Here is an 18,468-nt window from a genome sequence, read left to right as displayed (position 1 = left end):
GACTTCATTTAAAATCTTTTGTCTCAGCCCCCAAAGCACTGGCCTTTATGTATTACCACCTCTGGTTTGTCTGAAAATCCTCCTTAAAGGCAACTATCTAGGCGGTGCAAGCAAGCCACCCATGGGTGTGCCAGGGAGAGAAAAAGTCAGTGCTCCTGAAAACCAGCCATGTCGGAACTTGGGGGGCCAAGAAAGCAACCTTCCTGGTAAGTGGTGTGAGCGAGCCGTGGACACACCAGGGAGAGAGTAAGTTCGTGAAATTTGTGTCTCCTGTGAGATTACCAGTAAGCAGGCTTAGAATCAAATGCTGTGTTTGTACCCCCCACCTACCCCCAGCCCCCCTCGCTGGCAATAGGATGATTTCGAGGTCAGCCAGCGTTGATAGCAACTGAAATATATAAAGCAACTAAATGCTTGTGTTGTTTGGTTGATTATGCTGACCTGCAGCCAGCGATCTGAGCATCTCTTAGGAGGACGACAGTATGCAGTATAGCAAAAATGGGGGATTTCCCTCTGTCTTGTCTTTGAAGGCCAATATTGTTTCCATTGTTTTGCTGTATTCTGATGTTTTGCTCTATTTAATAGTCTGTTTTGATTGGTTTTATATTCTGTTTAGGGTTTAGTATTCTGTTTAGGGTTTGATTTTGCTATACCTGATTGAATGGACAACTATTATGAAGGTAACAAGATATACCACGGTACCAATTACTGTTATCCCGGGAACCTGCTCTGAAGTTCTGTACCAATTTCACTGCGTTGTCTTGACTGGCATTGTTCTGTATTGTTTTGTTGTATTTTACTATCTTTAAAATAAAAAAGGCAACTATCTATAACTCTTTGTATCTATAAAAATGCTGAAAGCTCTATTATAAACACCTGAAACTCACTCATGATGAACTACATGCAAAATGCCTAGCAAAGTCCCTAGCACAGAGCATGCTCAATAAGCAGCAGATGTTTTTATAATCCAGCTACCTAAACATGACTCTTCAGTTTCATGCATCTTTTCAAAATTTTTTTTACCAGAGTGGGAGTTAGCAAAATGAATTCTTTTACCTCAAAATCTAACACAAATAATAATTAAACAGTCTACTGTCAAGCAGCAAAAAAGAAAATGAAAGCAGAAATAATTACTTTGTTATTTATCACTTTGTTTCTAACAAGAAGGAAATACCAAATGTTAAAAGCTGAATGTGACCTTAAAATCTCCTGTGTAACTTCATTTCTTCACAAATTAAAACCAAGGCTCAGGCAGTATTCACATAGCTTGCTCAAAGTTACACAATGATTACTGGCACAGCAAGGCCCAGACCCTAAGACCAGCCATACCTCCATACATCCTCACCCCAGCTGTTTCAGCTTTTACACTCTGTGCTTCCAGTGTAAGTCCGGGAAGAGTGGGTGCAGTGCTGTCAAAGGAAGGGGGACTGGAAAACATGATCACCTAACTTTAAACACATTTTTCATGTGCCATGTATAAACTTACCTATAGAAATCCTCAACATTTGTGTAGTTTAGTAAAACAAAAGGAAAAGAAGATAAACTGTATGCAGTATCTTGAAGATTTAGCCACTCTGAAACCAGATAATCTAAGTGAGAAGCCATGAAGTCTTCCAAACGTGTATAGCCAAAAGTTTCAGAAACTTTCTCTAAAACCTGTACAAACCAAAAAGAAGTTGATGCTTTAAGAAAATGAAAGACAATCATCTAAGTTTTTGTTACTATTCAACACAATAGGACTTTGAAGCATTCATTTAATTTTTCTATATTTTGATTTTTTCATAAATGATAGGAAAAATAAGAGAAAGGGATAAAATATATTTAATATAATTAGCATAGTACTTGGCATACAACAAATCCATAATAAATGTTACAGGAATAAAAACATAATTTTCAACATCTGACTAAATCTGTATCTCAAATGAAAGTCTAAGGCGAAATTGTTCTCTGTCTTAAAACCAAATTTAATGATATCTAAATATCATATGCAACTTATTAATTAGGTAGAATAATGGTATATTTTTTAAAAAGATCTTAATATTTAAAGGTAAAAGGTTAGCCGGTGTAAGGCTGATAACCTAGAGGTTAGCCTCCTATAAAACTCCACAGGAACCACATGGGAGAAGGTTAACTTACGTATCTGCTCACATTTCTCACATAAAGATCTGCAGCAGTCCGACAGAAAGGCCTAGGAAATGCCACACCATAAAGTGGCACAGCAGGAAGAGCTACAGCGACCACAGAGCTTGAGCCCAGCCCTCCTTTTCTAATGGCGGGACCATATGCCCAGAAGCCTACATTTGACTAGCCTTACTAGTCCTAATGTGTTGCCCAGAACCTACCAGGCAAACAAATTGAAATGTTCTTGCCTCCATGGGTTCCCTTCAATACATGTTATTCTAGGGTACCTAGTCTGTGCGTCGTTAGCCCGTTAGTTCAATAAATCAGTGCCTCATGAAATGCTCAAGCTGTATGTAAGAAACATTGCATATAACATACCACTTAAACAGTTACTAAACTACTTTCCAATATTCTCAAACTAAAAATTATTTCCAGGTCTTAAATAAGTGGCACTTTAAAAGTTTAGCTTTAGGGGCTGGGGATTTAGCTCAGCGGCATAAGCGCCTGCCTTGCAAGCAGGCAGTCGTGAGTTCGATCCCCGGTACCAACAAAAAGGAGAAAGACAAAAAAAAGTTTAGCTTTATCCTTTCTCATTTAAAAATTATTCAATGGGTTAGGGATGCAGTACAGTGGTAGAGTGCTTGTCCACCACGTGTGAGACCTTGGTTCAATATTTAAACAAGGAGAAACAAAAAGTTATCCAAGGAAGCATATAATAGAAAATACACATCCATACGTACCTTTTTCACAAGGTGTGGATCTAATCCATTCTCTTTCACAGACTTGCATAGGGCAAATAATGCTTGTTTTTCACAGACAGGGCTACAGTGTAAAATAATAGCTATGGTCATCAAGAAAACAGATTTTCTATTGTAAGTCTCATCCAAAAGTTCAGGATTCTCAGCATCATGAAACTTCAAAAGAAATATAAAAAGAATAATATAAATATTTAAATATTACAAATGAATCAATCAGGCTAAAATTAAAGCACTCCATACCAACATCTAAGAAGCCTGTGAGGAACATGAAGACCTGCAGTGATGGAGCTAAAAGCAGTTTTTGAGAAAGAATGTTTTCTATAGTGAGAAAGACTTCTCTCTGTGAGATCTTACAGGAAGATTTGCCAAAGGAAAAATTTTTCAGTGAGATTATAATGGTTTCATTAAAATTTTTTTTAAAAGCAAAAGAGAGTGAGAAATAGTGAAAGCTCTCTTCAACAAATAAGTTTAACTTCTAAGATGATTTTTATTCATTAACATACTGCAATATATAGCTGTATAGTCTTTTAAAAGCACTGTCCCCTATGTTATTAAAAGGAAAAATAAAATAATCCACCTGGATTAAAAAAACATATGTTCCTAGTTTACTCATCAACTACTACAAAATCTCAACAGAAATCTGTATTTTTTTGACTAGCTATATTTGGTGTGAGCTTCACAAATTTGAAAATTTGTCACTCACTGTAACTAATTGTCTTTTTTTTTTAAGTCAGTATTAGAGTGTTTGCCTTGCATGCAGGAAGTTCTCTAATTGACCCTAGCACCAAAAAATAAAAATCTATTTTTATGGGCCAGGGATTTAGCTCAATGGCATAAGCGCCTGCCCTGCAAGTGCACAGTTGTGAGTTCGATCCCCAGTACCAAAAAAAGCGAACAACAACAACAACAAAAACCTTTCAATTCTATAAAAGGATTAAAAAAAGGATGTGTCTTTTAAAAAACTGTAGAAAAGCTTTGTGCAGTGGCATTATTATAGCCAATAAGGTTTATCCAAGGTGCGATTATTAATTGAAAAAAACTATAGACTATCCAAGTAATTTATATCAACTCTGTTCATAACAATATGCCTCTATAAATGAAGTATATGATAGAAATTATTTTTGATAACTGTGCCATAATACTGATTCATATAGTGATCTCAAGCTATAAAAAAGTTTCTAAATGAACTGCTGATAAGTCAGTGATTTTCTTTCCTTTTCTTAGATGATGGGCTGATTTTATTTATTTATTTGTGATACCAGGAATCAAACTCAGGACCTTGTGCTTTCCAGGCAGGCACTTATGCCGCTGAGCTGTATCTCTGGCATAGGCTAATTTAACATGCATAATATGCTATTTTTAATGAAATCTGACATTATGAACACTTATCTTTGCAATCTTTTTCTAAATTCACATTCTCTTATCTAACTGTCCATTTCACAGGTTTGACAGTCATTTATTTAACCCCTGCAACTCATTTTTAGGAACAAATAAGAGCAAAAATAAATATATCTAAACACTAAGACAATTTTTATCATGTTAAAAATATGCTATTGAGAAATATGAAACACTATATGTTTAAAAAAAGATAATTTTCATATACTTTAAAATCTTATTATCAATCCATTTCTACCTGTCAACTGTTTTCTTAATTAGCTCTTAAGCAGCTCTTACACAAAAAACAATTCTGTTCGATCCCCAGTACCAAAAAAAATTCTAATATTTAAAAGGATAGCATTTAAACTCACATTAAAACTTAAATTTTGTTTTCCTCCAAGGTGATATAGGTAAGATTAAACAAAAGAAATTGTTATTATTTCACATGTGAACACAGAAACCTCATTCAATTCGTATTACTGATTTTTGGTAGTCTTATGTTCTAAAATAGTGAGTACCACACAGAATGTCTTATGCCAAAGTTGCCAAAGTGACATATGTGATATTTGTAGTAAGCATGTGATAACATCAAACATGTGCTACTAGAATTACCACTCCTTTCATTCCTTCCTGAGCTTTCAAGTGTGCATTTTCAAAAGCTGTTTGTTGAAGCTTCAAAGGAAGCGCTTTCGGAAACATGGAAGAATCTTGTTTCATATCCTGGAACAATCTTTAAAAAACAAAAAAAGAAGAAGAAAAATAAAAGACAAAGTGGCAGTTTTTTATTCAAACCCTACTTTTCGAAACACATTACAGACAAAATTAAACCACTCTAAGACACATACTAGGTCTTCAAAAACTGATGAAACCTAAGTCCATTTTAACAGTTTCACAGCATCCACTTAGAATTAATGTCAAATATATACAGGTAATACATGTTCTCCTATAGTGAAAAGCGTCTTGACTTATTTTTTACAGTACTAGTGACCTCAAGCATGCTAGACAAGCACTTCACCTCTGAGCTACCTTCCCAGCCTGTCTTTTAAAAACAAATTTTTGAGATAGTCTCACTAAGTTGCCTTGCTTGGCCTCTAATTTACATTCCTCCTGCCTCAGCCTCCCAAGTTCAAAACATCTTTTAACTACTGCCCAAATTTGAATAACACTGCATTCAAATTGCCAGAAAGATGTTTCCTCTCTTCCGAAGATTTCTATTTAGTTGCCCCCAAAATGAGTGCTTTATGCCTCAATGTCCATTTAAATTTATGTGATGGAGAAAAATTGCTTAAGTGTTATTTTTCATAAAATATTTAAGATAGCTATTCAATTTTTCATTTACACATTTTGCTAACTGAAACTTTTATAACTTTTATAATTTTTAGCATTCCTCTAATTCCTAAGGTCTTACTATTTCTCTTAAAATAGTCCAACATTAAAATATTTAACAAGTGAAAAGTCAAAAATGAGCAAATTCTTTTAAATCATTCTTGACTTTAAGTTTTTGAATCTTAAATAATTTTTCCCCATCCCACCACTACACTGGTTTATCACATCCAATTAATGGTTCTATGTAATTTAGCATATTATCTTCTTTTATCTGTGAAATTCAATAAAGGTTTCAACTATTATACACACTCACTATCAACTCTGATAATGCACTACAGTCTTGTTTTTAAAAATTCCAAACCTGAGGAAATCTAGTTCACAGAAACAGGCTGTCACTGTATTTAAATTTTGAATATATTAGTTCTAACACTTGATCTGACTGCTAAGACAAGTTCTTTTTGGTGATCTATTATTGCTCACTTACTTCTGAATATTAAAGTTATTCAAGTCGTTTTCAGCTGATATTTTTAAAGCACAATTTGTTTTTCAAACACATTGATTTATTTTACCTACCATGTTCACTTATGATACCCGACAAGGGCCAAAATATCATTTTAGATGCTAAAGATATAGCAGTGAACAGAAGACACAAACCAGTGCCTTCTAGAAGCTTAGACCCTGGGGGGGATGAGGAGAGGAAAACGTGTTAAATACAAGTGAGGAGAAATGTTACAAGGAAAAATAAAGTAGGGAGGTGTGTCCACCGGAAGTACAGGTGGTGAGTTCAGAAGCAAGCTGCTGTGGTTACTGTTCTGCAGTACCGGTGTTTTGCCACTGAGCTGCATCACAGCCCTATTTTGGTGTTTTTATTTTGAGACATAGTCTCACTAAGTTGCCAAGCAGAATTTGATCTTATGATCCTCTTCTATCAGCCTCTCTCGGTGCTAAGACTACAGGTATGTCCCACCACTCCTGATTTCCATTTAGATATTTTAAAATTAATTTCATAACCTGATAAACATATAATCCTTAAGAAATTAGCATTCATTTATACAAGTACTCAACATAAAACAGATTACCACAATAGAATCATTCCAAGCCTAACTGTGTATTTATCTAAGAAAATGTAATTAGCACCATGTAAAATGTGTTAACTATCATTCTTTAACTATCATTTTTTAAACTCACATAAAATTATGGTAATATCCATACATTCTATACCACCCATAATGTACCTTTCAAATTAATGCCTTATTAGTTCTCTGGCAGTAAGCAAGTTATCTTTTCAAGCCAGAGTTTTCACCAATTAACTGGAGAAAAGAAAAGCATCATAAAACTTAAAATTAAGAAAAAATATAAATGCTAGGCATAATATGCTCAGTGTTACTGTTATCACAACTAGTGAGCTATAACTCTGTTAGACATTGCACTGCTATCTGCAGCATTTCAAACACTTTATGAAAACCTACCCCATTACCTATTAATTGATTCTGCAGTTAACATGCATACTTGGTGATTATCATCAGTAAGAAATTGTGGAAATATTTCATTTATAGGATAGCCTTCTCCCTTTACATTAAGAATAGCCCATTTTGAGTAAGGATCAGCCTATGAGAAAAGAACAACTGAAGTTAAATATGAAACATTAAGAGAAAAATAACTTATTAAGACATATAAAGCTTGCTTTAAAATTTCAATGCACATCCTACTAATAATATGAAACAGCTCACCTCAAGTAGAGTTTTAAGGCATTTTACTATTGCCATTCTTACAGAGAATGTGCATTTCTTCTCTTTTGTTAGATGCCTGAAATCAATAAGTTTTTCCAAGTCAAATAATCATTCCAATAAGAATGTAGTAGAAAAATCACTATTAATTGTATTATTCTGATTGCTTCAAACATTTCTTTCTGTGCAAAATTAATTTTCATTATGTAGAACACGTCACTATACTTAACTTTCCAGAAGTTTAAGCTAAAAGACATTAGTTTGAAAAGGCTTTTTTTTTTTTTTTTTTTTTTTTGGTCTTTTTGAGAGAGGGTCTCTCTATGCAGTTCAGGCTGGCCTTGAACTCACTTTGTAGCCCAGGCTGGTCTCGAACTCACAACGATCCTCCTGCCTCAGCCTCCCGAGTGCTGGGATTACAGGCGTGAGCCACCATGCCTGGCTTGAAAAGGCATTTTTAATATATAGTTTGTTTTATACAATTATGCCTGTACTTGGGGCTATCATATTTCAGCCAGCTACATTATAGTAAAGAATTTTAAAACTTTGTTGTATCACAGTTTCAAAACGGTTTTATTTTGATTTAGAAGTCCTTATCAATCAAATAGTATGTGGGCTCTAAATTACGTATGTGCTCTTCTATAAATTTTATCGTGTTATCGCAGACTATGATAATATACATGAAACAAAAGAGACTGTGACAAGGCCACTTGATTCACTTTGAGAACATGAGCAATTCAATTGATTTCATTGAATCACAATTTTCTTTATTCAACATACATGTTAAACTATTAAGTGACTCTACTCTTAAACAATTTAGAAAGCAAAGGGTTATAAAACGAATGTAATTTTTAAGCAATTAAAGAAGGAAACATAAACTACACAAATTACATTCTGCTACTGCTACTACCCTCCCAGGAGAATCAGAAGAAATCACTAAGGTAGAAATGCAAAGCCTGTGCTCTATCCAGAGTTACCAAAAAAAAAAAAAAAAAAAAATTACAAATTCTACAAAATAGATTGTACATACCAAAATGCCCCAATCACTGTAAGGAACTGTCCTTGAGCCTCCCTTGCATGCTCTGAATCTCTATTACCTTGACCTAGGTTTGTCACTACATGAAGGACATGCTTTAAAATTGTTTTACAAACATCTTGGTCACGGCGATACAAAGAACACACAATGCTGTAGAGGAAAAGTTTATAAGCTTAGTGGCATACATCAGTTAGTCAATAATTCTAAAATGAAAATAGCATATTGTTTTAATGTCTTACGATAGTGGTTTCAGAAGTTCAACAACATCTTCTACTGGCAAAGGATACTGCTCTCCAGGTAGCTCCTTTAAAAGCATTAAGTACTAAAATGATAAGGGTAAATCAGCTTTTTAAAATAATTATTTACTTTAAAAGAACACAGACACATACATAAATATAAATCCCTACTTACACACACACAGTTAAGAATTTTTTAAAAAAAGGACATATAAAAAGGCTTTTGAATTAAAACATAGCTAAATTCAAATTCACAATGTATGCCTATATGGAAATATCACAGTCAATCCTATTGATTTGTGTAATTTAAAAAATCCTCCCCCCAAAACAGCCGTGTTTTAAAGATCTGTAATTATATCATCTGGAATCTATGTACTCTTGCCTGTAAAATGGGGAAATATCATTTCTCTGTCCAGAAAACTGCAAAGATAAGCATAAAGGTTTAGGCGTTATTGTGGGAACTCAATAAATACATTATATTCCTACCCTCCCAAGATAATACTTGGACATAAGAGATTCATGGTTAAAAATCATTCTATTAGTGAATTTAGTAAAGCAAAGATAATCATGTGTAGGACAGAAGTCAAATCCCTGACCTAACTCCCAGCTACCTTATAAGGTTTTCTGTGATATGGATACAAAAGGCTATACAGCAGATACCAGTTATAATGGTAGTGAACTAGACAACCAGTTTTCAAGAACTGACATTTTTCCAGCTACACTGACAAATCATAAGGCAGTTCCTCTATCTATAAAAATATTTCTCCTCAGATATTAACAGAATTATCCCCTTTAATATTTAATGAGTCATATATGAATTTTATTGACTATCTTGAAGCAGTATTTCTTTTTCTTGTAACAACTTTAAGCAACATTTCCAGAAAGGCTCATTACCTCTCTGAATCTGAATACAGTCTGTGCCAGATGTGAGACCAGGAAGTCCACCAGAGCACAATTAATCCCCTTTGCTGGAGTTACAAGATGATGTACCTAGGTACCAAGGCCAGGAACATGACCAAGGGTTCCATGAGGGATTCATTCTGTATGTCTGCCATAATTATGGAATCCCCAGGACTGTTTGCCAATTTACTGCAACTGAGGACATAATCTGGGACCCACCCAGATGCACTCACTTGGTCTGGGGCTCTATCCAATTGTCTACCAGGATTAGGGTTAAGGAATTGGTCTACACAGAAGATTAGTTAGGTATACGATTACTAAATAGGGCTGGGGATTTAGCTCAGCAGTGTAAGCGCCTCCCTGCCAAGCTCAAGGTCGTGAGTTTGATCCCCATCAAATCAAAAAAAAGTAAGATTACTAAATAAATAAGTAAATCTATGTGGGAAGCCAGGGTTAGTTGGCTTTGTTTTAAGTTTGTTTTTATGCAACAAAAGGAGCCCACAGATTTGAACAGATAAAAATAAACCCTGTAGTGATAAACTGGAATTAAAGATATTTGTCAGCAGCACTGAGTCAAAGACAAAGGGATGACCAAGACATGAGACCAAGATGGCAGAGCGACAAGTAGCAGAGAAAACAGCCTCAAAAACTTGTATTCTAGTAAGATGGAAAATACAGAAGAAATGGACAGATTCCTATATACATAGGAATTACCAAAGCTGAATCAAGAAGATACAAAAATCCTACATAATCCATTATCAGTCAATAAAATTGTACACGTAATTAAAAACCTACCAACAAAGAAAAGCCCAAGCCCTGATGGATTCACTGCTGAATTTTACAGGAAATTTAGAGACAATCTAACACCACTACTTCTCAAACTCTTTAATGAAATTGAAAGGGAAACAATACTCCCAAATTCATTATTGGAAGCAAGCATTACTCTGATACCAAAACCGGAGAAGGACTCAACCAAGAAAGAGAATTAGAGGCCAGTTTCTCTAATGAACACAGATGAGTCAAAAGCAAGATTCAGACTTCAGTCACAATGTTATACATTATTTTTACAGTAAAGATCTACATTTCTTGGACTAGCCTACAATAATTTGTAATAATTATACAGCATAGGACCAAATCTATCCAGAATCCATCCAAGTTTTAATGTTTTATTACCTAAAGTGTTCCATAGAATATTCAGAGAAAAAGTAAGGCTAGGCCTGTGTGGTGGCATATGCCTCTATTCCCAGTTACTTGGAAGACTGAGCCCAGCAGTTTGAAACCTGCCTCAGAAGCCCACCTGGGACTGAGGACATAACTTCAAAAGCAAAAAACAAGAAAAGGAAAGCAAAAAGTGTAATTCATAGCTAGTCTCAGATTCATTTCTCAAGAAAGTAATTTCAAATCTTCAAAGGCACTATGCGATTCATACATGTCAGGCCATTACATTTAGTCAGCAACACCAGATACAATCAAAGAGCTTCCCCATTTCACTTGACTCACCATGTGTAAGTGGAGGGATTTATTAAAATCTAGTGAATCAATTAGCATTAATAATCTTCTTCGAATATCAGCAGCTCTAAATGACACAGACTTAGTCTGAGATGTAGTTACACACATACACAAAAACTTGAGCATGTCTAAAAGAAGCAGATCTTGCTTTGACAGATACTCTTCTGCTAACGGATTCATAGCACCTAAAAATACAAGCACTCATTAATACTAAGAGGAGTACAAGAGATACATACTGACTATAAATGAGTATCTTTACTACTTTCCATTGTCCAAATAACTGCTAATGTAGTTTTATTTCTTTATTTTAAATTCCTCTCATGGATAATAAAATAGGAAACTAATACATTTAATTGAAGTCATAGAAACCTGAACACACAGAACAATCCTTACAGAATATACTCTGGGAAAACAAAAAGTTTAGCAAGAAATTTATGTCACTTTGATTTCCTATAATGCTAAACTATTATGAAGTGGTAAAGAAATCTCAAGCAATAGGTAAGTATTTACCAATGGTACTTTGGTTCTCTCCAGGATCATTTGTATCACTTGCACTGCTAGAAGGGCAATCATGAAACAGGTTTGAAGATGAATCATTTACATCTTTTAGATTTTCATTAGGATCATCTTCCGCTTTTACTTTCTCATAGTCAAACGGCTTTTTGATAAAGGATGCCTTCAAAGAAGAAAAACAAAGGTCTTCTCATGTAAGTGTCTTTTCAGTTCTTTAAAATGTAATTTATAGAACAATGGATGTAAGCTTAGTATATCTAGATAACAATACACAACTTCAAAAAAATTTCTTTTATGAAGTCTTACAATCATTCTGTATTGTACTGAAAAATGATAACACTGTTTTGTACCCCATAAATATATAAAACTGCAATCTGTCAATACACAATAAACATAAATATTAAGAATTTTATAAACCTAACACTGATTGAGAAGGATGTGAGGAAAGGTATAAAGTACTATAACAATTCTGGAAGACAATGAGTAAAGGTAAAATTCAAGCCAAGTATGGTGGCACACACCTATAATCATAGCTACTTGGGATGCTGAGGCAGGCAAATCTCTTGAGATCAGTTGAAAACAAGTCTGAGTGAAAAGCAAGACTATATCTTAAACGAAACTGAACTGAACTAAATGTAAAAGGTATATTCCTTTGAACAAACAAGTCCCTTACTAGACTTTATCCTACATCCTTCATATGAACAAACACAGACAAACAAGATACAAGAAGCTTTACAGCAGGTGCTTTATAACAAAAAGTAAGAACCACTAGAAATGTCAAGTAAGAGAAGATGGACAAAAAAATCGTATCTAAAAAGATCGTATCTGTATGTATCTACATAGATGTCTGTATCTATATAGATATAGATACATACAGAGACTGCCAAAAAAGAACCATCTGTATATAGAGATTCTGTATATAGAGAGATTCTGTATATAAATATACAGAGAGGTTCTGTATATAAATATAGATCTGTATATAAACAGAGACACTACAAAAATGTATATATACTGTTGTTCACTGTACTAATAGATCTCTGCAAGCTAATGACCATCATCTCTTGTAATTGTAGAGGCTAAAGGTAACTTTGATAAGCTCATGATGTGCCAACAAATTTACCATTTTAGTATTTATATAAATTTTTATTTTCTTAATTATACTTTTTTGTCAGATTATGTGTCTATAACATATATCACATATATGCTAATATATAATACACTATCATATATCACATATATACTAGTATATATACCATTATATACTTACATATACTGTCATTTACTACTATATATGCTGTTATATACTACTACATATACTAGTATATACTATTAAATACTAGTATATATGGTATTACATTCTACCATATACACTAGTATATACCATTATATGATAGTATATACTATTATCATATAGTAAATGCAACAGACTGCTACATAAAATATAGTAGTACATAGCTTATAAAATATATACAGTAAAAAATGACCAATATTTGTCGTAAAATTTAAATAATGAGTACTTTTTTCATTCAACAGATATTTTAATATCTACTATGTATGACAGGCACTGTTTCACACAATAGAGCATGTCTGCATAAGTGCATTTGTATGAAAAAAGAAAAATACCACAGCTACCTGTTTGGCAAGGTTTTTGATTATTTTTTAAAGAATCACTTTCAATTTTCATACAGTGTGGCAGGTAATAGATATGAGCCTGGATGATTATCCAATCTTTTAGTGTTCTTTTTGACTGACAAACTAAGAGCCTGGCAGTACACTAGGTACTTAATAAGAAATGGTCAAACAGATTCCCCGAAGCCAAATAACTTCATTTCCCTCCCATATTTATAGAAATCTAAGACACTATTCACTGTGAAATGCACTGTTAATCAGGAGAGACATTTTAAAACTATGATATTACAAATATAGTAGTAAATATAGTATATATATTTAATCAAATATAGTAATAAATATAGTAGTAAAACAAGAAGCACACTTACTAAACTTTTACAAATATCTGCAATATCATTCATCAGCTTTGATGTTAACAATCGTAGGAAAAAGCCAGATGTAATCTTGTTTGGATTTTGCTATAATTAAGGAAACAAAGAGCCAAATAACAATTAGTCTTGACTATATCATTTTCTCTATATTCATTCTAGATAAAGCCAGCACATGTTACAAAAATATATGTTGATAATATTGTTCCATGCTCATATACTTAATATTAGCTTTCAAAAATGTTTCCAATTTATTAACTCTCTGGCTTGGTTCTGCTATTCCACTGACCAAGTTCAAATCAAAACAAAGATTACATACAATAAAAACTTTAACTTTTTTTATTTTTTTGAGATAGAATACTCAATAAGTAGTTCAGGCTGGCTTTGAACTCACTGTGTAGCCCAGGCTGGCCTTGAATACATTGCAATTCTCCTGCCTTGGTCTTTCAAGTGCTGGGGTTACAGGCATGAACACCATGCCCATCTTATTTATCATTCAATTTAAAACAATTGATACACTTAAAAATGGACAAAAATACTATCACTAACATATAACCTACCAGACAAAAAGACTATACTACACCAATAAGAAAATCTTATTATGATAGCCACTGCTGATTTCCTGTTGTCTTGCTTTGAAATCCTGTGTCACTTGCAATGTTTTGCTCTGATCTGCTTTGTCCTTTTTATTATACCCTCTTTAAAATAAAAAAAAGGAGGGGCTGGGGATTTAGCTCAGGGGCACAGTGCCTGCCCGGAAGTCACAAGGTCCTGAGTTTGATTCCCAGTGCCAAAAAAAAAAAAAAAAAAAAAAAAAAAAAAAGGAAGAAAATCTTACCTTGGTAGAGTTACACAAGCACCTTGAACACAAATACATCATACTTCTCAATGACCCAATTCTAGATTCTTCATCTGTCTTATTTTTAAACAGAGAGACACTTTCTCCTGCACACTGCATTAAAGACTATTTAAAAAAGAAAAAAATACAAAATCCAGTTAAAATCACAGTTTAGTATAGCCAAAGTTTTACTAAAGAGCTAAAGTGGTTTTAGAAATTGTACAGTCATACAATAAAACTAGAAATTACAAACAAAAAATAACAAATCTTATACCCTATTCTCTTTGCAAATCAGACTTACTGCAAATCAAACATAAATCAGGAACTAAGATAAAAAAATTTCAAGTTCAAAGTCAATTTGATAAATATATGAGTTCAGAACTTCTTTTCATAAATCACAGGGAAAACTTCTAAAAGTCTAGGTAAAAATTAGTGTGATATTGAGATTAAACTTTAAAATGAAATTATTGCACTTACTACATTTATAGTTAGTGTATAATAACTTCAAATTCTAAGGGAGGACACATAGTATCATTTCTTCTTAGACTGCATAAATGAAAAAGAAAGGATTAACCTACACATGTTTAGTATCTCTTATCCAAAATGCTTAGGATCAGAAATGTTTCAGATTTCAAATTTTTTCAGACTTGGGTACATTTGCATTATACATAATGAGACATCTTACAGGTGGGAACCAATTCTACAATTCATTTTTTATATACCTTCTACATATAGACTAAAGGTAATACTGTACATCTATGTGTTGTGTGCCTCGATTTTGAGTATGACCTGTTACATGAGGTTCAGTGTATAACTGTTTCCTGAGATATCACCTGGCACTCAAACAGTTTCATGTTTCTGAGCATTTCAGATTCATACTTAGGAATGCTCAACATGCATAAAATTTTGTTTCACATAACAAATTTCCCAGGCACACATTTCTATCACATTTATCTATAACTTTATTAACACAAATTGTCCTACCATTATTTCTCTCTGGAATAATTCTGATTTATGTTTCCTCTTCAGTTATACCCACACAATAGCAACGGAATACACCCACCAAAAGAATCAAACAGTGGACAAGCTTTGTTGAATTTGTAATCTTAAAAAAAAAACACAAGTCAAATGTCCTACCTTTGCTTTCTGGAATAATTCTGATTGATATGCTTCCTCTTCAGTTATTATATTCACATAACAATAGCAGCCAAGAACACCCACCAAAAGAACTGAACACTGGACAAGGGTTTCTGAATTTGTAACCTTAAAAAAACACACACACACAAATTGTTCTACCTTTTCTTTGTGCAGTAATTCTTATTTATATGCTTCTTCAATTATTATACCCACATAATTAGAAGCAAGAATACCCATCAAAAGAAATGAACATCAGAGAAGAGTTTCTAAATTGCTAATTTTAAACTATAAATTTTTCAAATGTATGTTTTATTAATATTTCTGGGTATTCAGAAATCATCTTTTGTAATGAGTTTTATATACAGTACACATTAAGAAACAAAAGAAGTTCAGTTGAGTTGAAGATGGAATTTTCTGAATATCACTTAAAACATCTAAGACATTCTGTAGAGTTATAACTAGGACTCTCAAAAAAAAAAAAAAATGGAAGAGTCGGGATGTAGCTGAGTGGCACAACCCTGCCTGATAAGCATGAGGCCTTGAGTTCAGTTCCCAGTACCAAAAAAAAAATAAATGAAAAGCATCTTCTAAGAGCCAACTAAGCTAGCTCCAGGTAAAGTGGCAAGGTGGCACATGCAGAGGCTCTTAAGAATCTGAAGAAGGTATGCAAGATAAGCCCGACAGGCAAATAAATGTAAGTCTTGAACCATAAGTACAAATTATAACCCTATGAACACTAAAAAGATATGTGAGCTTCTGACTCACTGTTTTGAATTCTGACTATCAGAAAAATTCAGGCAATTTTACAAGAATCTACAAAGATTACACACAGAAACAAGATTTTCAGACTGGGCATGGCGCTGGACTCCTGTAATCCCACAGCACTTGGGAGATTGAGGTAAGAGGATCACTATGAGTCCAAATGCAGCCTGAACCACACAGTGAGGGCCTATCTCAAAAAAACCAATACTGTAGAAAATGACATTCTAGGGGAAAATAAAGAAAAGTAAGTCACCTGGTAATGAAAGTCAATAAATTATAATACAGAAAATATCAGTCATTCATGGTAAAAGGGGGAAGACTAGGTCTTGTTTCTTTAGCTTACTTTCTGTGACTACTGATTTTACTTAGTTTTCAGGTTTTATTTTATCATTTACGGTGTAACAAAATATTGTGGAGAATACAACAACTATTAAAAACACATGTACTGGGGCTGGGGGTTTAGCTCAGCGGCGTAAGCGCCTGCCTTGCAAGCAGGCAGTCGTGAGTTCAATCCCCAGTACCGATAAAAAGGAAAAAAGACCAAAAAAAAAAAAAAAAAAAAAAAATACATGTAGTTTAAGGAGATTCTGACATAGATTAAGAGATACTTGTGTACAAAACATACATAAATATACATGGTACAAAGAAGATAATAAATGGCATTAGGAAACAATATTAAGAACTATGAAACTGGAAAGGAGAAAAATATGATTGACATTATGGAAGAAAGGTTTTAGTAAGTATTTTAACATGTAGACAATCTGAATACATAGAAATGATAGAAAGACACTACATATTAAAAGTAATAGGATGTTTGGGTTTTTGTTTTTGTTTTCTGGTACCAGGGATCGAATTTACGACCTCATATTTACCAGGCAGACACTATCCTGCTGAGCTATATTCCTAGCTCATGAAATGGGAGTTTTTACAAGAGAACAGGACATTAGTTAGTGATTTCACGAGAACAAAGGATATACTGTATGAGAAATTCCAATATGGCCTCTAATAACTGGATGACTCTTAGTTAACTACATATTTTATTCACGCTTCCCATTTCAAATGCCACATAACTGTGCTGGATTTGTTTAAAATGCATCTTTTTCTTTTACTGTAACACCTTCTAATTTGTATTGAGAAGTTCATTTTGTCATATTATTTCTATGCTCAAACCTATGCCATTCTCCACTAACTAATTGAATTCTTTCATAAAATCTACCAAAACTCCTGGTATTGGGGACACACTCAAAATTATTCTTCAGTTTTTCTTTTTTCATGTTAACACTTTCCTGCTTGTTGCCAAGTATTATCATTTTGTTTTCAAAACCAAGAATACTACCATTCTCAGTGCCTTTCCTGCCGTTAATCCTTTCTAAGTTTTACCAAAGTGAAATTAAATGAAGACACGAGTCTTTTGAAATCTTACCTCAGATGAATTACTTAGGAGTTGTTCTGATAATCCCAGAAGATAATGATCCAATGAGCCCTTGAGATTCTGGTGGACAGAAAAGCCAAAACTGGACTGATACTTTTCTACAGTACATTCTTTCACAGTGCTTAAAAAATCCATCTTGTCAAAAGTTGTCTGAAGAAACAGTTCCTCAACTTCAGAGAATGGAAGCTCTTCTTTATCTTTTTGGTGGTATTCACTTCAAGAGAGTGAGAGCTTTAGAATCAAAATATCTCATACTTTATCTCCACTATTATTAGCAATATATTATGTATGAAAACATTAACTCGGCAGCAAATTTTACTAATAGGTAGACAAAAGAAATGCAAGATACAATTTTAAGGACAAATTAAGAAAATAATAAAATAAATCAGACATAAATATTGAAAATAACAATCCCAGAAATAACACCCTTGTTTTCTTCAGTGTTGAACTTTTCATCTTATGTCCTTGTAAGAAAGATGAGGCGTATCCATACCAGTGAGTCATTTTCAGAGACTACAAATAAGTCTGAGTCAATTGATCAAAACCACATTTTTAGATTTATTTTTATTTCAATTATCTTTTTTTTTTGGTACCAGAAATCGAACACACTCTTGTGCTTGCCAGGCAGGTGCTGATTTATATCCCCTGCCCCTAATGTTAGTTGTAAAGCTAAAGGTCAAATTTATTTGAAATATTAAAATGGATCACACCTAAGAACTCATTTTACATAAAAACTTATGTTCTCTGTAGGAAGCGGCCTATCTCACTGCTGCCACCTTATCTCGCCCTCCTGTGGGCCTCT

At 33.6% G+C, this 18,468-nt stretch overlaps 1 protein-coding gene across 7 annotated transcripts in view; it reads right to left on the bottom strand.

Moving 5' to 3' along the window:
- Atm (ATM serine/threonine kinase) overlaps nucleotides 1-18,468 on the bottom strand; it is a 115,720-nt gene that overhangs the window by 63,958 nt on the left and 33,294 nt on the right. For all 7 annotated transcript variants that reach the window (XM_063255702.1, XM_063255698.1, XM_063255699.1 and 4 more), the window contains 13 exons: nucleotides 17,658-17,880; nucleotides 15,473-15,598; nucleotides 14,336-14,461; nucleotides 13,498-13,587; nucleotides 11,498-11,663; nucleotides 10,979-11,172; nucleotides 8,582-8,664; nucleotides 8,337-8,492; nucleotides 7,313-7,388; nucleotides 7,060-7,190; nucleotides 4,869-4,986; nucleotides 2,862-3,035; nucleotides 1,487-1,656 (listed from right to left, as the gene is read on the bottom strand). In XM_063255702.1, coding sequence (XP_063111772.1) covers nucleotides 1,487-1,656; nucleotides 2,862-3,035; nucleotides 4,869-4,986; nucleotides 7,060-7,190; nucleotides 7,313-7,388; nucleotides 8,337-8,492; nucleotides 8,582-8,664; nucleotides 10,979-11,172; nucleotides 11,498-11,663; nucleotides 13,498-13,587; nucleotides 14,336-14,461; nucleotides 15,473-15,598; nucleotides 17,658-17,880 — 1,833 coding nt within the window. The remainder of the gene's footprint in view (nucleotides 1-1,486; nucleotides 1,657-2,861; nucleotides 3,036-4,868; nucleotides 4,987-7,059; nucleotides 7,191-7,312; nucleotides 7,389-8,336; nucleotides 8,493-8,581; nucleotides 8,665-10,978; nucleotides 11,173-11,497; nucleotides 11,664-13,497; nucleotides 13,588-14,335; nucleotides 14,462-15,472; nucleotides 15,599-17,657; nucleotides 17,881-18,468) is intronic.

Source organism: Cavia porcellus, unplaced genomic scaffold (assembly GCF_034190915.1).
Source record: "Cavia porcellus strain 051 isolate PalLab524CR breed Dunkin Hartley unplaced genomic scaffold, mCavPor4.1 scaffold_9, whole genome shotgun sequence".
NCBI classification, from domain to species: domain Eukaryota; kingdom Metazoa; phylum Chordata; class Mammalia; order Rodentia; family Caviidae; genus Cavia; species Cavia porcellus.
Note: the sequence above shows the minus strand (reverse complement) of the source record. Positions and strands in the feature narration are given on the sequence as shown.